The 24,595-nt window shown below is 37.7% G+C and overlaps 1 protein-coding gene across 3 annotated transcripts in view; it reads left to right on the top strand.

The window, feature by feature from the left end:
- The first annotated feature begins 599 nt into the window (after positions 1 to 599).
- Positions 600 to 24,595, top strand: part of si:ch211-236l14.4 (SITS-binding protein) — a 180,909-nt gene continuing 156,913 nt past the window's right edge. For 2 of the 3 annotated variants that reach the window (XR_005630704.1, XM_039737059.1), the window contains exons 1-2: positions 600 to 1,812; positions 13,229 to 13,400. Coding sequence is in view for 2 of the 3 variants with exons in the window: in XM_039737059.1 (XP_039592993.1) it covers positions 1,348 to 1,812; positions 13,229 to 13,400 (637 nt within the window). In the remaining variant the exon portion in view is untranslated. The remainder of the gene's footprint in view (positions 1,813 to 13,228; positions 13,401 to 24,595) is intronic. The other variant, XM_039737066.1, reaches the window with a different exon arrangement.

Here is a 24,595-nt window from a genome sequence, read left to right as displayed (position 1 = left end):
AGAGGTTCAGCCTCCACTCTGCACAGCACTCACAGTACCAGTGTACAGGCCGGCCATGATATCCAGCAACCTCGAGGGGATCCCGCGAACCCTCAGGATGTCTGTCCCACAGGGCACCTCGATCAACTGAGTCGAACGCTTTATAGAAAATCAACAAAGGCTGCAAAGAAACAATGGTGGAGGTTAAAACTGTAAAGGAGAGAGTCATAAAGAAAGTCAAGGTCCTGGAGACTTTGGTCAATAAGCAGTTTGCCATGCTGCAGCCCTGGATCAGAACAAGAAAGAACAGAATTCATGTTCATTTTTCTCAATATACTTTGCCTTACAAAAACTATTTTTGATGTAACTAAAACTTGCCCTATGCAGTTATCCTTCTTATTGAGTTTATCTTTGAAATTCCACTACAATATTACATAAAGACATACTGGATATTCTTTTTCATCTCTGTTTCCCTTTAAACAAAAGAATTCTGCTAATGGAAAAATTAGGTTTCCATGTAGAGTATTCCACAGGTTCACTGCCTGCCCTGCCCCTTGTGCATTTCTTACTATTTAAGACTACCCCCCAAATCCCCCTCAATCCTACCCCCTTTTCTCCGCTGTTTATAGTTACATGTTCGTGTTTTTTTTTTTAGGTTGTTGCACTATTAATTAGTGCACTGGATATAAACTGCCGGGACACCTTTGGCAGCCGTAGTGTTTAAATAGGCAGCCCTTTGCAGAGTTTCTGGTGATCGTTGCTCTTCTCACTTTTTTCCCTCTCGCCTTGACGTCTCCTTCAGTGTCCCGGTGCTCACACTCCGGCTGCCGCGTCACGCGGCTAAGGTTCATGAGTGCGCCCAGCTTCTTCTCGCGCTGTCACTCAGTATGTCGCCTCGGAGGGAACTGTGACTCTCCTGTGCCCTGCTCACTGTAACCTGCTCCTTGAATTTTATGAAGCGGTCTAATCACTTTCTCCGTCCCAGCTGAACTGCGGTTTGAAGTTACGTCAGACTTGAGGGAAAGTGCAGGGCAAGCAAGTAACGCAGTTAAGGAGCTATTTTCAGACATTACTGCCAAACCTGTGTAGACTGCTCAGTGCTCCGCGATCAATGCAATTAAAAAACTTTACTGTAAATCTAACAACATGTGGTAAGTTGTTCTTTTGGAAATTTCATCTGACTATTCCATCATTTAATCGTGTTTTCAGTACATCAGTACGGAATAACTTGACACTGATTATTATTTTAATTAATGTAAGCATCACTAACCTATTGAAGACGTAATGCTTTGAAACGTTTACTATCCGCATCAGCAACTTTATCAATATTATTTTTGTATTTTTTTTTTTTTTTTATTATTTTATAATATGCCTCACACTCGCAACAGGAACCCCAGTCCAATCCCTGAGGTGACTTGGGACACTGGGTTGAAAGAAATGAACGAAACTTGGAAGGGAGCAATCGCTTGTCTCGGAGTGGCGATCTTTTTTGTGATGACCATTGGGATCATTTATTGGCAAGTGGTGGATCAGCCCAACAAGAACTGGATCTTAAAGGGGAGTTTTAGCGGTCTCATCTGGGAAAGGAGGACCCACTCACTTATTATACAGACGTTGACAGAGGAGAAGACCTTTGTGGAGATAGACGTGGGAAACTTTCCTGACATGGAGTACCCTTTTGTAAAAAACCTTTGCTCGCTGAACAAGACTGAATTTTGTTACACCTGGGACGCCATAGCGGACTTAAAGATCTCTTTCGAATCGGAATATCCATCTGAATCGGAGTGCTATAGCATCATCTGGACCCCACTCCACTGTAAAGTGGATTTAAAGGTACTGACATCTAAAAAAAAAAACTGCTGCCTCTATTGAATCCTGCTGTAGATCCCGCAGCTGGAATTTTTCATTTGTCTTTATTGCAGTGAGTTTCTACAGTTCAAATATAGTCTCATAAATCAGTCGGGACACACACAGACACATGCACACATGGTATGCTTCTGATATCGCTTACAATGAGTCAGACTCAACTGCTGCAAAAGTACATTCTATATACCCAACATTTAGAAAATTTGCTGCCGTTAAGATCGGTTGTTATATTTCTTAAATGATTACAAATGCGGGGCTACTTTAAAATGTTAATATGATCAGGATCATTATGAAATTGAAGAATAAATATATTCTACACGTCGCTTTAGAGTTGAAGGCTTCTTTGGAAACACAGTAAACTTGCCATTAAAACAGTTTATTTTACTCAAACCATACAGTTTAAAATAGGTATTGCAGTTTATGAGAGTAGATTGACTTTAATAATTAGGATAGATATATACCTGAACTTTTGACTTCAGACCCCAAGGTTGTTGGTTCAAATCCCACTAATGACAATGCTGTGTGACCCTGAGGAAGTGAATTCATGTCTGTGCTCCAATAGTAAAAACAAAAGAAATGTAACCAAATGAACCCCAAATCTTGCAAATCGCCTTAGATAAAAACGTTAGCCAAATAATAATAATAATAATAATAATAATAATAATAATAATAATAATAATAATAACCATTATCATCATCATCATTAGTAGTAGTGTAGTAGTTGTAGCATTGCTGTTATTATTACTATTATTATTATTATTATATATCGTAAATATACATACTGATGTATATTAAAAACTCATATCTAAAATGCACAGCAAATGAGATATATTAAGTGTTTCAAGGTGCGGTCAAATCAAGGGTGCACATGAGAACAATAAATTTAAATGAAAATAACAAGCAAAGTAAATACAAATTTGAAAGTACCATGCTCACGATTCGCCCATGAAATAGGGAAAGTGTGCACTATACATTTGGCTATCATAAACGCTGGTTTAAAAACATTTTCGCCAATTTATAGAAACGTATAACTATATATTCATTCATTAATAAGATGCTCCGTTGTACATCTACAATAATTACCTTTGCTCACATGACCTGATTACAAAGAACTGCAAATTACAAAACAAATATGACAGAAGAATAAAAAGCGCATGCAAAAAAACAAGAATGATGCATAATGAGGATACAATGTAAGTTTATAACGAATGTCGCAAATTTGATAAAAAGTATAAATGCTGGTGGCTAATAAACAAAAAGGAACTAATGTGTAAAAGCAAATAATGTGCGAAAGCCTTTCTGATAAATACGAAAAGATGCTAAATAACAAGTGTGACATACACTACAGATGACATGAAAATAAAAGATCGATAGGTCAACGTAAGTTCAATTAAAATATACAATATTCTTACGAAGCGATCTTCCACTTCAGAATCCACGGCGCTATTTAAAAGGACGAAATAGTATTTTAAAAATAATATATAAAAATATATATGTAAAATATACATAAAAAATATGTACGCATACACCCGCATGCAGGTGTGTTTTAAGGCAATATATTTTTGTTCAAGTGACAATTTAAGTTAGAAATAAGACGTTTGGAAACAGGTGACGATGCTACCACTGGTCTAAACAGGCTGTATACCATTTTACATTATAAAATTGTCAGTTTTTCCAGCCTTCAACCAACTCTGGCACCCCAATTGTGCACGACATGATGAAATCAGACATGATAAAACAATTTTATACACATAGCGCACTTGACATCATTGCCATGCCCTTTTACCCAAATTTATTTCTTGCCAACTGTCGTTTATTTGGCGTTTTGTAGTTTTTACTCAGTGTTTTTAATCTAAGGATATAATAAATGTATTGGAATAAAGTGGAAGAACATGGATTGACTGTTAATTAATTAAATGCTGCACAGTGACACGTACGTTAGCACAGATTTCTCATAAGCCCGTGTTGGTTGTTGGTGCCCACCTCAGCCCAGAACTGGGTAAGAGGATTATAAGACGGATGGTGTTATGCAACTACATTTTCAAGTTTGATTTTAAATATTGCTTTACTGCATTTACTTTGAAGAAGCATTAGCTTGTCTCTGTTCTTATCCATAACTGAAACTGTAACCATTAAATAGATATTCTGCATATTTTATATGAAGACAAATCAGTTCTTTTTTCTTCTTTGAAAAGTCCGATGTGTGTGGGCACCCACTAAAAAACCTTTGTTAGTGTCGGCCTGTCGGCTTTCTTTCGTACAGGGAATGGTAAGAATTAAAGTGGTATTTACATGTAAATCTCGCTAACTCGTATTCACACAATATAAATTCAGTGTTATAATGAACACATTATGGATAACAAGAAAAAAAAGTTACGCGCACGTTATTCGGTGTTGAAACTCCAAGATTAGCAGAGGTCAATGAAATGTTCGTTATTTATATTATTCCACTGCGGGATGCATTTACTTGAAATCCTTCCGAATGAAAAGCTGAATGCCATTTAGTTGAAAATGAAAGTTTACATATTCACTGAAATCTACTGCTTTCTTTCAATACAGATATGTACTTTAATATCTCCATGTATTCTTGCAATGAATTATATTGCGCTCTAGCCGCGTGTGTTGTTTGTATTAAGAACTGCAGATCAAATTTGACAAAATCGATATTTTATATTGTCCCTTTTGTTCTAGATGATTTTGATACGATTGCGGATACCTGCTCATTTAGCTCCAAATGTTTCTCTTGTTCCTATTTCTCGATATGAATGCACACAATCTAAACTTTAAACGTCGCTAGCATAAAGCTGCCACAATGTGCATCACATAAAAACAAAATAAGTGTATTTAATTCAAGCCAGGGACAAAAATGTATTTGTAACGAACTCGTTAGTTTTTCATGATGGAGTAGAACTTAAACGTTCATTGTTGTTTTATTGTAATAGAAAGTTGACCATCATAGTCTGATGTGGTTGTTTAAATCTCATCAGACGGAACAATGTAATTCTTACACTGCATAAACTGTCTTATTAAATAACTTTTGTAATAAATTAAGTAAAAAATGAAAACAAGAAACTCAGTTTTTAAGGAAATCGCTCAGACAGCAAATGAATGTAGGCTTCTTTACAGTGTCCCTAAGGCAGCGCTTCCTGTTTGTTAATCGGTGTGGTTTCCTGAGATCGAAAATATACATCGATATAAAATATTTTCTCCTAATAAATATTCCTACAAATTTCTGTTTATTATTATTAGTAGTAGTATTATTAAGACTGATTATGTTCTCTGTTTGCGGTGGGCTGGCGCCCCGCCCAGGGTTTGTTTCCTGCCTTGCGACCTGTGTTTGCTGGGATTGGCTCCAGCAGACCCCCGTGACCCTGTAGTTTGAATATAGCGGGTTGGATAATGGATGGATGGATAGTGTTCGGTGTTTTCAGTGTAATTATTGTGCATGGTGGTTTAGATACAAATACTGTACATTTAAATGTCACAATAGCTGCGGGTCTCTGCTGCTGCATCTGCCAGGTGCACTTTCTATTTCACACTAGTGGTATTTCAAAAATAAATAATTTATTTCTCAAATGAAAACAAACTGCCCAAAACACGAGGAGCACTGACTAGAATTTTGTGTGACAGATCGGTAGCACGTTTGAAAGTGGCAAAAACACACTTTGAAAAATAAATTTAATCCGTGCGCAAACATCACGAACCTGATAGAATCAGTTCTATTTCCGGTGTGTTTTTTATCACCTTTTTTTCTACGAAGATTCCCAAGACTCTCAACTCTTCCGCTATATTTGTCTGACCTCTGTCGGCGCGAAAATAGTGAACGTGACGGCTATTACGTTACGCTCACTGATTGGTTTCTAGCCGTGTCGTCACACGGACCTCGCCTTTGCGGGCTCGCCTGGTTGTAGTTGAGCGCCATTTTCAAACAGCGCCTTTGCTAATTTGAGTCTGTTTTGGTTTGTCAACACTCGATTCTTTGGTGTCGAGTGATTATTGGACTAATGACATGCACTTGCTACGATTTGGGCTAGTGATAGTTTTAAACCTTCGAGAAAATAGAGGCCGTCGTCCAAAGCAGGAAACGGTGATGGCATATATTAAGTATAAACAACTTAAATAGGATTATAAAAAGTGGCGAGCAGGCATCTCCTGTATCCGCTATTTGGGTGAGTAAATATCTCATAGTATACATGTAACACCTGGTGGAGGTCTTGTAATCCATCACATCTTCTATAACTCCATGATGGCCAGTGTGATTTTTTCAATGCTGTGGTGTGCTGGTCTGGTAACATCATTTCAGGAGAGGCCCACCAAATCAACAAGCTAATTAAGGGGGCAGGCTCAATTATAGAAGACACCCTGGAGGTTGTAGAGGGGGAGAGAATAAAAACAAAACTGAGTGCCATTATGAACAATGCTGCACATCCTTCCTCAGACACACTAATGCTGAGTACTTTACCCAGCAAATTATTCATAAGAAGTGTGTCAGGAAATTAAACTGGCGGCTCGTTTATACCAACAGCAATACATCTGCATAATGCCACACAGGGATTGTATTGTGACATGCAGCCAAGTCAAAAACTTTTCTTTCTTTTGAGATTTTCTTGCTTTATAGTAATTCCAGTGTGTGTTTATATATATATATATATATATATATATATATATATATATATATATATATATATAAATATACACATAAATATCTTCTTCTATAATGCGCTACCGTGGCTGTTCGTTTGTCTGTCCAGGGTTTTAAATCACCTGTATCTCGCAAACCGTTTCACCTATTGACTTGAAATTTGGTACACATATACTACGTGACGTCCACTATCCGCTTTCGGGGTGATGATTTTTTTTTTACTCTTTTTTTTTTATTTTATTGTAAAATCAACTCTCGGCAGTGCGTAGCAGGGCGGCCACGCGGCAAATGCGTATGGGTGTCGTTCTCATTCCCTACTGCCTTCGCCGTCACTTCCCCTACCTCTTCATATCTTAAATCATTCTTGAGGCAGATTGAAGACTTAAGTGCCAGCTTAAGTGAAAAATGAAAGAAAACGTACTAAGTAACTGCAACACAAAAACTAACTTAATCAGTTTTAACGAGAAAAGATGCCGACGAAAGAAGAGCTGCTCAGGAAACAGCAAGTGCATCAACCGCTGAGCAAACGAATGCTAGACAGAGAAAGAGTATAAAAGCTGTGAATGCTCAAGTCAAGTGTATTCACTGCACGTTATCGTGCAGTACGCTGTTACTGGTGTGTGTGTGTATATATATATATATATATATATATATATAATATTTATATATACACACACAAATAATATATATAAAGCAGAGTCTATGTATGTTTGTTTGTTTGTCCGCCAAACAAATCTGCACCGGGCGTCCGATCGGCACCAAACTGGGGATGGGGTTCCTTTGTGACCAAGAAAAGGTCATGGGGTATGTTTGGTTGGGGAAAAATGTTTGTGGTGAAGCGCAGTGCACCTTTTCACCGACACAACCTTCGGCACACGTCCCCGTACTTATCATCGACAAGATGGCCTCACGTTGCAACAGATGTTCACCTCAGCGCCATCTAGCGGCAGCGTTGGTCTCTGTGCGTCGCTCTTTACCTATGTTTCTTTAAATTGCTAAGACATGCCGGAAGTGTTCAAGTATGAGAGGGCCGACTGCTTTGATCGGGTGAAAGGTGACTGCCGTATGGATGTAAAACATGAACAACCCAGTAAGCGTGATCGGCTGACACACCTGCGTTTCCGAGGGTCACACTTCCACACGCACTGATAGTGCTGTATTTCATTCGCCAAAGTCCATTATATGCAAGCACATTTGAACAGAGACTCGCCTTAAAAAGACAGCATCCTTCCCCCACCATTTTCCCCAGACACAGCACCGGTTGTATGTTGCTTTTCTCTGTAGTTACCATCCCCAACTTTTGTTAGATGCCAGCACGGTTCAACAGCGACGCTCATTACAAACGCTTTCTAAGATATTGTAAATAACGTAAATTCATCTCACTGTGGTTATTATTCCGTACGTAATACCATGTAACACATTATAATTGTCCTGCTTTTCGCTAATATACCAATGCCATCGAAAAAAAGACGTAGAATTAGAAGGTCCACTTCAGATGCCAAAACAAAGTCTGTTTTCAAACTCGTCTGAAACGCCACAGCAGACAGAATCCAGAGTGGAGGAACTTACAATAAAATGTGAATCACAAAACTGTTTGTTCTATTTCTATGTTCTGTTTCTTTCATTTCGGAAATTCAACAGTTATAGATTCCCGGGCAATGCCGGGTACTCCTGCTAGTATGTGTATATATATATATATATATATATATATATATATAAAATATACACACACACACACTTTGTCCCCTGCTCGCTTTGCGAGTCCACCCCCTACCCTTGGGCATGCCATGCGCCAGCCACTTCGAGTCTCTGCTGCTCACTTTGTGAAGGGGGCGGCTGAATGCACGCTTTAGAGATGCGTACAGAGCACCTGCTTGCTTACTCCTCCTCATGCTGTGCTGCATGTTCTGTTTCTCTCACTGCGTGTTGATCATTCCAAAGCCTGTACAGCAGCTGTCCTCACTTAACCCCCAATGCGGGGTACGCTAAGTGCCTGACACTACGCATCTCAGCTGCTCTTGTTGTGACGGGGGAGCTGAACACAAGCTAAGGAGATGCGGATGGATCAGCTGCTGTCTTTGCAGGTTAAGGGCCTTGCTAAAGGACAAACGGAGTAGTATTCCTTCTGTCACTGCCAGGAGTCAAACCAGCAACCTTCAAATTACCAGCCCAGATCCTAACTAACTCGAGCTGTAGCACTTGTCTGTGACAAGATACAAAATTAGCACATAACAGACAGTTGTCTTAATATGCATGATCAAATAGACAGTTGAGCATTGGACATACAATGGCCAATAGCATGTCTTGAAAAGTAAACTGGCTTTTGTCTGAAGATTGTGTATCTGTGTATGATAGATTTATGTATTTAACATATGCATGTCTCAAATGGCTGCGGTGGGTTGGCACCCTGCCCAGGATTGGTTCCTGCCTTGTGCCCTGTGTTGGCTGGGATTGGCTCCAGCAGACCCCCGTGACCCTGTATTCGGATTCAGCGGGTTAGAAAATGGATGGATGGATGGATGGATGTCTCAAATGAAAGCATTCTATATAGTTAGTTGTATATTGCAAAGTACAACACAGAACCCCTAACAGTACACCAAGATTACCAAATGGTTATATTGCATACTGATTGAGCTGCATTTTAATGCCAAGTGTAAAGAGGTTCTTGGTGAGCCTTATTCTGTCTGATTAGGTTAATGGCAGGAAATTCATTTACAGGTGGAGGCAGGGATGGAAAGCTGGGTGAGTTTCGTGTGGATGAGTTCCGGGATTATTGTATTGAATGCAGAGCTGAACTTCACAAACTGAATCTTCGCATATGTATATCTCTGTGGTTGCCAAAATGTTACAGGATGTAGTGTAGACCCATGCAAATTGCATTGTCCACTGACCAGTTTTCTCGATAAGCAAACTATAGGAGGTCCAACAAGGGAGCTGTGATGTCATTCAGGTGAGCTAACGGCAGTCTCTCAAAGGTTTTCATGGACTCGGTTGTCAGAGCAGCAAACTTGTAGTCATTCAATCCTGTTATACTGGATTTTTTGGGGTCTGGTATGATTGTGGCTTGTTTGAAGCATAAGGGAACTTAACACAGCAGTAAAATATTGTTGAAAATCCAAGTAAAGTCAGGCGCTAGTTGATCAGCACACATTTTTAAGCAAGAGGGTGAGACCCCATCTGGATCTGTTGCTTTCACATGCACATCCTCTTTAGAGACTTTAATGCAGGTTGAGTGAGAGAATGTTTGTGTGTTTGGAGTGGTGTAAGTTGTAGGTTGATTTTGCACATTGATGGTTGAAATGGCTCCCCTCTTTCTACTGTATGTAAAGAGATTTAAGTAGTAAAAGTATCGTTACTGTTGCCTTATCCAGGTCTGTTAGTTTTTCCATTACATATTAAAATAGTTGAAACATTTTAATGTTTTCCGCAGTACCATGTTGTTTTGATTTGGATTCCAATATTTTGTGGATTGTAACTGCAGTGTTGCTATGCATATTAAGTCGGGAGTGGTGGTTTAAAGGTCAGCTCCGTGCACTTTCTGGTTATCCAAGATTGTGGATATGACGCAGAATTAATGTTTGATGTTGATGAGTGTTTGTAGTTTAGTGTTCTTGGTTTCTGATGTTTACTGTCAATTTCTGTCACTGACTTTAGTTTTGAGAACTTCTAGTTTTTGCTGCCTTACGCCCTCCCATCCATCATGTCCCATCACAAGCACTGCCTTTGTGAAGTTTGTTCTTTCAGCATTTGTTAGCTTTATTGTATGTCTTAGTTTAGGTTCATTGGCAATTAGGGCTAGGTGATATAACAAAATGAACTGATACAGACAATAAGAACCTACAAATGAACCAGTTTCGCATATGTAGGTATGTTCAGTAACCACTCTTTCCTACTCTGTGCTTCAGTGAGCTGTCTCTTAAAAAACTACATCACCCTGTCTAAGTTGTTATATGAAGTAACATGTTTGCCTCATCCCACCCTTGCAAGCATTCTGGGCATGAGAAAACATGACAGATTATGCTGAACTCTAGTCAGGCAGGGATTATTTATATATAAATGAAGATGAGCTGGTATAGTACAGTACATGATGAAATGTCAATTGTTTGGTGATATCTTGGCTTTGACAAACAAGCTACTAAACAAGCAGAAGTCAAAGGTAAACTATGTGGTAAGCCATTGCTGTGACTAACTGTAAAACAAGCATATTGTTTCTTCACTTGAAACACAACCAAGACATTAGTGATGTCACAATGTTGGAATGTTTGTACTTAATACCAATACCAGTGGAATTTTAATGTACTTGATACCTTTTGATCACACAGCAAAAACAGAAATCCCATTTGATTTGTTTTTATTAAAGTACCTTCATTATTGAAATGAACAGTATTGTCTTTTTTCTGAAATACAACAGTAACAGCTTTATAATAATCGTATATCCATTGAGTAGTTACCCACTGTCATTTAAGTAAACAAGTGTTTGCATTCAAAAATATAAAACTACAATGCAGGGCATGAACTTTAAAGCTCCTTGAACATGAGGAAGGTGCTATATAAATAAAACATTTGTCCCAACTTTGAAGCTTCTTGTGCAAAATCAAATTGGTCCATTTTGCATGAATCCTTCAATTCAGAACAGCCTTTGTTTTGATGGTTTTTTTACATGAGTAATCACATTTTGTTACTGCTTATGCCTGTGTAGAAATCCAGAATCAGAAAATTACTGGGGCTGTCGTTACCTGTGCTCAATAAATTTATTATTTTAAGACAGCATTACATTCTTCAATGTACCATTCAAATAAATGATGTGTGCTTTCACTTATGGGTTATACTAATGAACATTAATTCGAAATCATAAGCCAAATGAATAACACAAAGTAATTGATTGCAGATTCGTAATTAGCAATGAAGTTCGATGTTCTGTTTTGATTGTCCTCCTTACTGCTAGTTTTGGTGAATATGCATGCCTCTTTATTAACATAGTACATTTCACGTTAATATAGGGAGATGTCCTTCAAAGCATTGAAACACTAAATAAATTTTCTGTTGGTATTAACAATTGGAGTAACTCATGTCATCACCACTGTAGACAAGCCAAATAACCACTACCTTTGATACTTGCTTCGATATTTACTTGCTACAACTGTTGCCAGCGCTGTCAGTCCTTCCTCATCCCACAATCCTATACGCATAACTGTGGATGTCTGTGAGTTCCCCTTCCTCGATCAATGACATTCAATTGCATGCATCAATTAGAAAATGGACGGATATTTCAACAGATGGACATTTTAGAAGCACTCATTAAAACCGGAGAATTAATGCAAAGCCTAATCTTATTATCTTTTCACCAATTTTAAAAATGTGTGAAAATACAAGTTAAACTGTTACACCTAATTTAATTAGTAACGTTATTTTGCTTTCAAAGTACAGGCACATCTGTTTCTGAATGAATTCCTTAAAGTGGGAAGTCCGTATGTGTTGTGCTTTTCGTTTTTCTTCTTTTTATCTTTTCTTGTAATAACAAGTATGATTTTTTGCATCCTGAAATTATCCTGCCCAAACACGAAACCCTTCCAGACATAACCTCCGCTCATTTTCTTTTCGACATATCTTGATCCAGTGCTGTAAGATCACCCTAGTGCCATTTTCATATGTAGTTTTTAGTTATATTTTTGTAATGTAACACTGTGCTTTCCAAAGTAATTTTTCTACTTACAGTTATGTATGAGTGCAGTAACAACTTTCTTGGTATTACCGATAGTGTAAAAAAATGGGTACCGTTATGTTTTCGACACTTTGGTCCTGTATTACTACCGAAGTATCACTTCTTGTGATATCTCTACAAATTATGCAATATGTGTGTATTAGGAGTGTGTAGTCAACAAAAGAGGACAAAGTAAAACGGCACGTTTATAGCTGAAGAGATTTCCCAAAACAGTAACCTTTTAAAACGCAAACATTGGCTGATGCCACTCCATATGCAAAAGATTCATAGAACTGGAAATGACATTAACTAACCCAATTACTTCAAAGAAAATGACCCGGTCCTTCGCGCAACTACAGCTTAATCTTGACTGTAAGTCAATTAAACAATATTAGAATAAAAAAAAAACTTACTATTTCTAGCATCTTAAGTTTGTAAAATTTGAGATTCATAGATTTAGTTTGCATTTTATAGATATTTGAAGCCTGTTAAATATTCAAAGTTTTAAATGTGCTTTATTCAGTTTGTTAGAATGTAAATGTAGTCCTTGATCAAAGTGGCGCTGTGATCAAGATTGGGTTCCCAGGGTTGGTTTTTGCAAGTACTTTAAGCAGCCAAGACAAGAATAAGTGAATTAAAAAATGAATGCTGAATATCAATCAAACACCTTAACAAGTTTGAGTCTGTGTGCTTTAGTTGCTTATGTGATGAACTGTAAAGTTTAATCCCAGTCACGGAATGTATGAACCTGAGTGAGCTACCTTAGCTGCCAGGGCTCTGGTTGTTGCATTATGGAAGTGTGCCTTAGGAATGTGTTCATCATCCAAAAAAACATTGTAAGAAAAATCAAAGTTTTAGGGTGCAGGTCTGCACTGTATCCCTCTCCCACTATCTGCATATACAGTATCAAGGTTACTAATGACCTAAACAGGTTGTTGAAATGTTCATTGTTGAAGTGTGCATAAAATATTTCAAATTGCTTTTGTTTTGAATCTATAAAACTCTAATAGTTGTTTTATTTTTGTTTATCACTGTTTCAGGATTGCTTTTCAATGAACAATGTTTCCTGGTATGGTGGAGCAGGTGTTCAAGCCCAGAATTGGCCTATCAATAATGATAATGTTGAATTACAGCCTTTTGTTGTGAGCAACTTGAGAAATAATCCATCAGGTTATGGATCTGTCTTAGAGCGATACTTCTTAGGTTCATCTGGTAAGTTACTGTCATTTTGCTCTGTGTAATCTGTTTCACATGCTTTTACTTCTCGGTTATTAATTGTAAAATTATAAGCATAGGAAACTTAACAAACTAAAAGAGACCATTGAAGTCTATTGATATTGTTTGAATAACGAAAAAGATGAGATGTCTCAGTATATCTCATCTAGATCCTGTTTAAAACCAAGTTTCTGATTCAACTCCATGCATCTCTTGTTTGTTATACCACTTTGTGTGAAGACGTCCTTCCTAGCTCTCTTATTAAATGCATTTTTCTTTACTTTCCTGTGTTGTTCTTCAGAATGTGATATGTTTATAACTTAAAAGGTGTAATTCCTTTTGGCTCCCACATGTTCTAGAGTTTTTTTGTTTTGTTTTTTTTCCCTTTAGCTTGCCAACTGGAATTACACATAGTACTTGAGGTGCGGTCTCCCAGCACATTGTGCAGTTAGAGATGTCCCCTGATTGCTGTTGAACAGTTCTGTAGCTTTCATAATTTAAAAATTACATTTTTTCATTTTGCACATTATCTAGATAATGAGAATGTTTTGTCAATGTAAGCTGCTAAATCATTTTTTTAGAAGTTACGTGTTATATACATGTAGGTCAGGGTTGCCTGTCTTGTGTTCATAAACAATGTTCCTTTTGCCTATGCATTGTACTTTGTACTTTTCTCTGTTAATCTGTATTTTGCAAATGTTCACCCAGTTTTGAAGATTGTCCAGATCTTTTTGTTTTTTTTCTACTTCCTCATTAGTTGTTCTGCCTCTAATTTAAGTGCCATTTACAAATTTTATACTTTTATTCATTAAAGGATAAGTTTGGTATTTTTCAAGTCAAAGTTATTTTTTTCACAATCATGGTATATATTATGTTCTCATATAAAACAGTGTTCTAAAATGAAGCATATTTTATAAATTTAAAAAATAACTAGCCCACTCTTACACCTTATAATGGTGCTAAAGGTTACTAGAGTCCCAATGTACTGAAACTTACCAAATTTGTTCATTTCCAAAAATGTCACGTAGTATTGGACCACGTCTTGAGATTACACATCTATTGTAAAATAGCATATCGATGTGATTTTAAGAAGGAAATAAAGCAAAACATGTTTGTAAGATTTGTCCATTTTTAAAGGAAACAGGTTATGTGCCTCACTTTTCTAAGTATGTCTTCCTGTGTGACAGTGTGGCACCCTTCCGGGTCAGGGGTCTGGACTTTCCTCAGAAAATCATTGCCAAGCGCCATTATTGACATTGAATGTTGATGCCAAGATGCGAATTGCTGTCGAAGTTCTGTAGAAGACTCAACAATAATAACTGAAAAAGTCACGTGACCACTTTTTCACTATACAGAAGTGTTTTTCTTTACTTTGCAAGGATACTGTCTGCTGCAGCTGGGTTGTTAAAGTATGCATGTGCTTCAGGGAGAGCAGGCATGTAGCCACGGGATCAAGTGGAACTTTACACCTTACCAGCATTTCTTTGTTTTAGTGGTGGAATTAACTGTTGTAAATGTTTGGTGTACCTTGTGCTCTGACTGCAAATACACTCGCACACACACCCCAAACCGGCTCTTTAATATGATGTACTTCTAATAATGTACTCAAAACTCCAAGGAGGTTTCTTACACCTGCTTGATTAAGAAATTGTGTAAAATTTGAAATGTATCACAAGGAGCACCAAGCAGCCTACGAAAAGAGAGTACCTGCAATTATTTGTTTTCACTTGAAGCATTTCTTGTAGCATGTGGTCAAGTGACAAGAGCTGAACAGATGTTATAGGCCTCCATCCGGCTTATCCAGGGCATCTGGAGCCAATCCCAACAGTCATTGGATGGATGCAAAGCTGGAGCAACACTTGTACAGGGCACCAGTCCATCATAGGGTAAATACACTTAAAGCCACTAAAGGGCCAATTTGGCAATACAGATTCACCTAAGTTTAATCGGGCCGAAGTTTAGTCAGTTCAGTACAGATGTTTTAACATAGGCAGAGTGGGCTGTCATTACTGCCTCACAGTGCCAGGTTCTTTATGAAGTCTGCATTTAGCTCCCCATATATTTATGGATTGATTGTCAGTGTCAGTGAATTTATTTAATCAAAAACAATTTGCTCTGTTCTTTTATTACTATATTGTTGGCAAGTATGTCTCATCATGCATTGAATAAATTGATAATTGATTTGTGGAATTTCAATCTGCTCTGTTTTTTTTTCATTTTGTGAGTTTTTTTTTTTGCTAGACGTATTATGGAAGAAGTGGCTTGGTTCTTTTAAAAATGTAAGGCTTTGATTACACTGCATTGTATTTTTAATAAATTTGGTTCAGATATAATATGTACAAAATACAATGAAACTCGTGCTTTTTTCACTACTATTCCTCTTGGCATGCATCTGACTTAATAGGCTAAGTAAAATTGCACCTATGATAGAAACCTGGGCGCCAGCAAGCTCAAACCCCAACACGAACACACAAGCACAGTCCCGGGTTCAAATAAAGGTAGATTTATTAATCAAATCACCTTGAATGTGTTACACAAGCACAAAACATAGGTTTTCTCTCCACAATACTTTTTTCCTACCACACTGCCATCCTCCACTCAAGTGTTAATCCACTACCTCCCAGCTCAGACTTACCTGGATAAGGGGGTGCAGTTCCTTTTTATTACAGACCCGGGAGTACTTCTGGTGCCAGGGCAATTGCCCGATTGAAGTTCTTCCAGGTCACATGGAAGTCCATTATAACAGGAAGCTGCACTCCCTGCAGCGCCCTCTCGTGGCCACCAGTGACTACAGCAGTTCTGCTCTGCCGGACTACATTTACCGGCATGCCTTACTGGTTTCCTACTGGGCATCGACATCCGGGGCTGCTGCCATCTAGTGTGCTGGGGGAATAAAAAGCCTCCAGCAACATCTTTCTTTCCCAGTGGGCTGTCCATCAAGGTCTTATCCCTTCTTCCTTCCCAGGCGGGATGCTTATCTTCCTATTAGGAGTCTCCTGTCCGGGTAAGGAACCATCCCCTCTCCTGGCTGGGATGTCCTGTCCAGCCCATGTGGCATATACACACCACAAAATGTAATATAATAATTATTTCTAGTTTCCTTATTTTATCATAAGAATGCCTCATAAGCACAGAAGGCACTTCAAAGTGGATCTGGTATGTGATAAGATTTAAGGCTTTGTCAGTCTCCTTTGGTCCCTGGTACCGTTTAGCCTCTGTGTAAACTGCAAGAACAGACAAGGTGTTTTGAAAACGCTTCACTTTAGAACACAGTTTAAAGTGGCAACTTAATGCATATCACGATTGTATAGAAATAACCTTGAGTTGAAAAATACTTAACTGATCCTTTAAAGCAAAACTGTCAGGTGCCAAACAGACAGTTATACTGAATTTATAAATATCTTAAGTAAAAGTCTGAATATATCAAGCCAGTATCTGCATATATGAATTAATTTCTGAATATGTAAAATCAGCATCAGAATATGCAGTATAAGGTCAAATTCAGTATATATAAATTCAGATTTAATAAATATTTAAAGTATAAGCATTTACTGTAAGTGTATACAATTAAATCGGAATATATAAAGTGAAATTAATGCTAAAGATATAAAGTCAAATTCTGAATATACAGAGTGGAGTTTGAAATACACTGAATGAAATGTCACATATCTGGTAAACTTAGTGGGGCCCTAGTATGGTATGGCGAATTAACTTTACCAAAATGTTATTCAGATTAATATCAAAATGATTATTCCAATAATGTGCTCAAAATGATAAATGTTCCCATTTGTTTTTGTTTGCAGAATATTGCACATACCCTAAGAACAATTGTCTAATACAGATTATCTTAAAATAATTAAGTTTATTTCTGTCATTTAACAATAAATATATTATTAAAGTGTTATCCATTAAGGACAACTTGCTAAATTTGAAATTTTGGCCTGATTGTGGAACATTTAAAGGTTCTTTCAGTCTGAACATTTTATTTTTATTGTTACTATGCACATTCTCTTGCATGTGGCTTTTAACTGGCTAAGTGATTAGTAAACAATTAAAAAAAAGAAAAAAGGGATATTGTGCTACTAATTTGGAGTTTCCAGAATGTTTTAATACAAAGTAGAATTTTCCAGAACATTGTAATATTTAGGTAGGAGTTTTAAGAAAAGTTTAGTAATAAGAAGGCACTTCTGTTCCAGATTAGATTAAATTAAATTTCTCCATGGGATTAATAATCCATCCATCCATCCATCCATCCATTATCCAACCCACTATATCCTAACTACAGGGTCACGGGGGTCTGCTGAAGCCAATGGGATTAATAATTTCTGATTTATTTGCAGTCTACACAGGAATTTTTAGCTTCTGGTAACAAGCATTGCAAACAATACAAAGTGTCAGACACTTCACAAATGTTAAATTGTTAACTTTATTGTGTTCCTTTAATATAAGAGTTATTGAAGTAGTATGGCTTCATCGAGTTTAAGATCTGACCTAGTGAATTGGTTACTTGGAAAGCCAATCTCTCATTTATCCACAGCAAGACTATCTACATGGACTTAATATGCTGCAAGTAGTCCAGGAATTTAAGTGTTGAAAATATTCCTTTTTAAGGCTCATTTTGGGATGACTGAACATGAATCCAAGTTAGTCTCAGATTTTGCTCTATTTGTCCATTTTGTTTATGTCAGACAGTGTGACGCACCATTTGCAATCTGAACGCCTCTCAATGACACTGAATTTTATCAGTTCTTCAGACATAAGGAAACCATGTTGTTGCCGATAAGATCGTATTTTCAAGAAACAATTGATTTTGTGTGAAAATCTAATGACAGTCTCAGCTGAAACAAGGGAAAAAGATGGTGCAGAGCCTGAAGTAGCCATTGTTACCAGACATTCCTCAATGTTTTAAGCAGACAAATGAATTTTTACAGCTGAAGTAGAAGGACCTAGTAAGAGAACAGCTTCCTTCTCTGATGTCCTTATGGGAAATGCAAAGAAAGTACCAGATAAAGTATTGTAATCTGATTAGCTTACTTGGCTACTAACACATGAGAGCTTCAAGAGGTATAGATAAGAGAAGAAACAGGCTGAACTGTGATATGGCTAAAAGTAACTACATCTAACATTTTAAAGTTTAATTAAGCTAGATATGTATTTCAGTTATGAAGAATTGCTGTTAGGCAACTGCTATTTTTTAATTGATATTCCAATTTTTAAAGAGTTTTTATCTGTTGTTGGCTAAATATTAAAAACATTTACTAAATGAATTGTTCATGTTAATAAATATTAAAATAATACCTTTTATTTTTTCTTAAACTCATTAAATCAATGTCTGATATCATTATAATGTGGTTTTATATGTACAGACTTTATAAATTAATAAATTCAGTAAATTTGCTTGCTTTGCAGGTCATACAGAATCACTCTCATAAATATAAGTTAGAAAAAGTTATAGTCTAAGTACATATCGCAAGAAGCCAACTGATGACTTCATTACATGTGCAGCATTATTTCCTTATCTCTTCTGTTTCTCCTGGTGATTAATCAACTTTGAAATCCAGCTTTCTAAGTTACCTCCGATAAAATTGGTTTTTGGTTTTAAAATTAACCTTTGGTGCAGTTCTGTATTGAAGGCTTTTTGAAATTGTAAGTGAATTCTGTTGGATATTTGTCTACTACTTTGGTAGCCTGATCAAAAAACTTGGTTTTGGCTAGCCCTTCCTTGCATGAATCCATGCTGACTATTATGTAGACTATTATTTTCCTATAAATTCTAATCTATTAATAATTGTACTTTACATAATTTTGCTTGTTATAAAAATAAGACTTTTTGGTCTGTAATTACTGGGACCCAGTTCCCCTTCCAGTGGACTGGAGTCCTGTCACAACTTTGCAGTTAACAAGTATTTCTCCCTTCTGAAATAATTTACTCAATATATTGAATTAAATACTGTGTATTTTTTCTACAGTGCTCTTCGCTATACTCTATAAACTTAATTTAAGTTTCTGTTAATTTAAGTGTATGCCAAATAAAAATGAGGGAGGAATACTTAAAGATTTTTACAATGCAACATTTATTACATTCATTAACTCCTTTTGTGAAACACAAATAAACTTGCCATGCCATGACCTATGTAAAATATAGATGCTCACTGACTTCACATCTTTTTCTCATACATCTACTGTGGTGACTACTGTCCAATCTGTTCTAAATTCAGCTGTGATGGTGTTTGTTTATTTGTTAACAGTGCATAGTGTTCAGCTGTGCAAATTGTCAAAAGACAGTGCTCATCTGATGTAGAAGTGCTTGTGTGAAAATGCTGACCCATCTACTGAAGAAATTCACTGCTATTTTTATCGCTGTTGTTTACATTCCACCACTAGCCAGCTCTCCAGTAGCACACTGCCTGCTTCATGTCTTCATTATCGGGGTGCAAGAGTAGATGCACCTAGATGCTGCATTCATTGTAGTTGGGGATTTTAATTGCTGCAACTTGGGAACTGTTTTACCCAAATGTTATCAGTATGTTGATATCCATACAAAATAGAAAAATACTTTGAGTCATATATACAGTAAAGTGCAGGCAGCAGACAAAGCCACCCCACCAACCTGGCCCCTGGGACATTACTGTATCTCCCTTCTTCTCTACCTAGAATATAGACAGCTGCTGAAGCATCCTAATGTAGTGAGTAAGCCAGACCAACAGTGTTCTGAGACAACTGAGTTACTGCTTTATGACTTCTCTTACTGGGAAGTTTTCAAGGCGGTAGCCATGCAACACATCGTTCCCATTAACATGGAAACATATACCACATGTGCAACCAGTTACATTAGCACATGCATTGCAAATATAGTGCCTACAATCTGTGTATGGGCATACAACAGCAGAGTGTACCATAGTTGCTCCTGCATGTTTCTTCCATGGCATTCAGCAAGAAAGCAAGGCATGTAAGAAGCATTATAGACAAGAACTTGAATGACACTACAACACTGCTGATGCTCAAGTCAAGTCAGATGGTTAATTGTCATACCATCAATACATCTTGTTGTAGCATGTAGCAGCACCATATAATGTTCACCATGACCAAGGAGTAACATATACATAATCAGAGGATGAGTGTAAGACAAGTAAAGAACTATACTATAAATAAATAAGTAACAAATAAATTATTAGATAGTACTACATTGAGTTAGATAGTAATAAAAATTAACAACTCATAATAAAAACAGTAGTAGTAATAAATGTAACAAATGAACTGCATATAAAAATATTACTTGGAGTAGATCTGAGGTAGAGGGGGTCAGCACAGAGTTCATAGCTCAGACAGCCAAAAGGTAGCAGCTGTTGCAGAATATAGAAGAGCTAGTTTGGATTCTACAGAATCTTCTACTAGATGGAAATGGGAGAAAGAGACTGCAGAAAAAAAGATGTAGGTCTTGTGTGATGCAACTCTTGATAAATATATTTTAATGGAGGGCAGGGAGGTCCCAATGATCTTTTCTGCTCTGTGTACTACTGGTTGTAGGACCTTGTTGTCAGAGACACTAGTTTTCAAACCAGATGGGGATGCAGCTGGTCAGAAAGCTCTCAATGGTGCATATGTAGAATGTAGTGAGATACGGAAGAGATGAGCTTGTCTTCCTCAGGTGCCGAAGGAAGTGGAGACGGTTCTGTGCATTTTTGGCTAAGGAGGTGGTGTAAATTGACCAAGGTCAGCTACCATGTGCACGCCAAGAAATTTGTTGCTCTTGACCAGGTCCACTTCAGAGCCTTTAATGTGAAGATGTGTGCCCATGTGGAGAGCATGGGTTCTCCTGAAGTCAGCAATCATCCCTTTCATCTCATCATTAAAAGAATGAACAGAGTAGACGGAGTACACAACCCGGGAATGCAGCATTGCTGGAGATGGTCTTTCAGATGTGGACTGTCTTGGGTCTGTTTGTCAGGAGGTCCTGGGTCCAGTTTACAGTGTAGCCTAGCAATCTCAACTTTCCTATGAGCTTCTGGGGAATTATGGTGTCGATTGCAGAATTTAAGTCTATGAACAGCATTATAATGTAATGTTGCAAAATGGACATGGCCTCATGAAGAGTACATGATATGGCATCCCCAGTGGAGTGGTTTGAGCAGTGGGACAACTGGAGAGAGTCATGTGATGCAGAATATCTGACTTTCAGGTGGGCTAAGACCATCCTTTTGAAGCACTTTATATTGACCAATGTGAGTGCTATATAGCAAGAGACAGAAATCTTTGACATGGGTGTGTTGGTGGTGGTTTTCATGCACATGGGGATGACTGCTTGGCTCATGGAAATGTTGATCATGTCCATGAAGATGTCCATCAGCTGAGCACTCAGACAGATATGTTGTCTGGTCCAGTAGCTTTGTGTAGGTTTATATTCTTGTCACATCAGCAGCAGACAAACTGTTTCTTCTGAGGAGGAATGGACTTTCTTGTTGGTAGGTTGACCAGGGCATTGAAAGGTTATTTAGGACATCTTGAAGGGAGGCATTACCACTTGAGATGAAACCCTGAAGTACAACTGAGCAGGACAGATCATCTTATCGCCATTTACAACCCTGTAATCAACAGCAGCAGCTTTCTTACTCAAGCCAGAAGTTTTTATTTGTGTTTTTTTAATATATATAATATTTATACTTTTATTGAACCTCTGTTATAAAGCATTTCATTACAATTTGCATTATGTGTGTAATTGTATGTGAACACTCAAATTTGATTTGATTTGCAGACAGGTGGTGTGATTTTGGAATCTTGTGTCTCTGTTATCCTTAAAGTAAGCTATAAATTTTCTTGCCATACTGTTGCTTAGCTGTTTGGATACCCTGAGATAGATTTGCCCATGCTGCCCTGAGGGCTACCTTAACAGGTGATCTAAAGACAGAATTATGGGCTTTTAACAATGCGTGTACCTTCAACATCAGCCAGTTTCTGATTTTCACATGTTCTACGCACTTCTTAATGTAGCTGGTGACTGATGATGCATACTTCTTCAAGTTGATCTATTGAGCATAGCTATCAGCTGTTACTTGGGCCAGTTTGTGTGATCAAAACAATCCTGCAGTCCTGTCTGAGAGTTGGTTTGGAACGTTTAAGCAGTGTTCTGTATGCGGACTGTAGCAGAATGGAAACGTGATCAGAAAAACCGTGATGTGGGTGGGATACAGATTTGTAAGCATTTCAAGAGTTTGTAAAAACACCAGTATGTTTTCTTCCCTGGCTGGAAAGTTTGTGTAACTAAAAATTGGGGAGTATGGTATCCAAAGTCATGTGATTAAACTCTTCAGCCACAATAATAGAAGCACTGAGATGCACTTCTGTAACAGCTCTATAAAGCACACTCAGCACTTTTTTTAGAATTAACCCACCATGGGACATAGATAGTGAGAATAAAAATAACAGTAAACTCCCATGGTAGGTAAAAATAGCAGTATTTTATAGGTAGACATTCTAGCAGTGGAGAGCAATAGTGTGACTTCAGCATTTGAGTACCATTTGTTGTTCACATAAACACACAGACTGTCTCAGTACACGTTACTGGTTGCTGAAACAACTCTGTCTAGAACCCTATAGATTCCATTTTTAATCCCCAAACTCCATCTTCATTTTTTAAATTTTTGTATTTTATTTCTCAATGATTTGGATTTTTACATTATTTTCTGTTGCATACAATTTATGGCATATTATATAGGTATTTGTTTGAAAGAAAAAATGTGTGTGTTTTTCTTTGTTTAACTTTCCCATTTAAATTGTATAACAAAATCCAGTGTAAGTGAAAAACAGTTAATGCTGAAACTTTCAAACTATTAACAGTAATGTTTCATAAATTAAAATTAAAGCATACTTGTAAGGTTAAACAAATATACATTTTCTGAGCTTTACCAAAAGTCATTATTTGAAGTGAAACTGCATGAACATAAAACTGAATATTTTGTCCATCACTGCCATCTTGGAGACACAACTCTGTTGAAATGTGTGTATACGTGAAATACTTGTGTTCTGTTCTGTGTATTGTATTGTATTTACCCTCCTTTTCTTTTTGACACCCACTGCACTCCCAACCTACCTGGATTAGGGGCCCCTCTTTGAACTGCCTTTTCCAAGGTTTCTTACATTTTTTCCCTACAAGGGTTTTTTGGGGAGTTTTTCCTTGTCTTCTTAGAGAGTCAAGCCTGGGGGAGCTGTTAAGAGGCACGGCCTATTAAAGCCCATTGTGGCACTTCTTGTGTGATTTTGAGCTATACAAAAATAAATTGTATTGTAAATGTGTAATAGTCAAGGTTTTTTTTTTTGTAAGGCACTCCTTATTTTCAGCAAGTACTGTTTTATACTTACTGAAACTCCTCTCTGTGTCAGCTGAGCTCAGTGGAAAATAAATATGAACCAGCATGCTTGCAATAACCATAACCCTATATACATCAGACTTCCAATACGACTCGGAGTCCTGCCACGTGCAAAAGTTCGCTGATGACACTGCTATTGTGGGCTGCATCAGGAGTGGGCAGAAGGAGGAGTACAGGAAGCTAATCAAAGACTTTGTTAAATGGTGTGACTGAAACCACTTACACCTGAACACCAGCAAGACCAAGGAACTGGTGGTGGATTTTAGGAGGCCCAGGCCCCTCATGGACCCCGTGATCATCAGAGGAGACTGTGTGCAGAAGGTACAGACCTATAAATACCTGGGAGTGCAGCTGGATGACAAATTGGACTGGACTGCCAATACCGATGCTCTGTGTAAGAAAGGACAGAGCCGACTATACTTTCTTAGAAGGTTGGCGTCCTTCAACATCTGCAATAAGATGCTGCAGATGTTCTACCAGACGGTTGTGGCGAGTGCCCTCTTCTACGCGGTGGTGTGCTGGTGAGGCAGCATAAAGATGAAGGACGCCTCACGCCTGGACAAACTTGTTAAGAAGGCAGGCTCTATTGTAGGAATAAAGTTGGACAGTTTAACATCTATAGCAGAGCGACGGCATTAAGCAAACTCATGTCAATCATGAAGAATCCACTGCATCCACTGAACAGTGTCATCTCCAGGCAGAGCAGTAGCTTCAGTGACAGACTTTTGTCACTGTCTTGCTCCACTGATAGACTGAGGAGATCCTTTCTCCCCCACACTATGCGACTCTTCAATTTCACCCGGGGGAGTAAATGCTAACATTATACAA

Source organism: Polypterus senegalus, chromosome 1, assembly GCF_016835505.1.
Source record: "Polypterus senegalus isolate Bchr_013 chromosome 1, ASM1683550v1, whole genome shotgun sequence".
NCBI classification, from domain to species: Eukaryota; Metazoa; Chordata; class Cladistia; order Polypteriformes; family Polypteridae; genus Polypterus; species Polypterus senegalus.
This window is presented reverse-complemented; position numbering and strand designations above follow the sequence as displayed.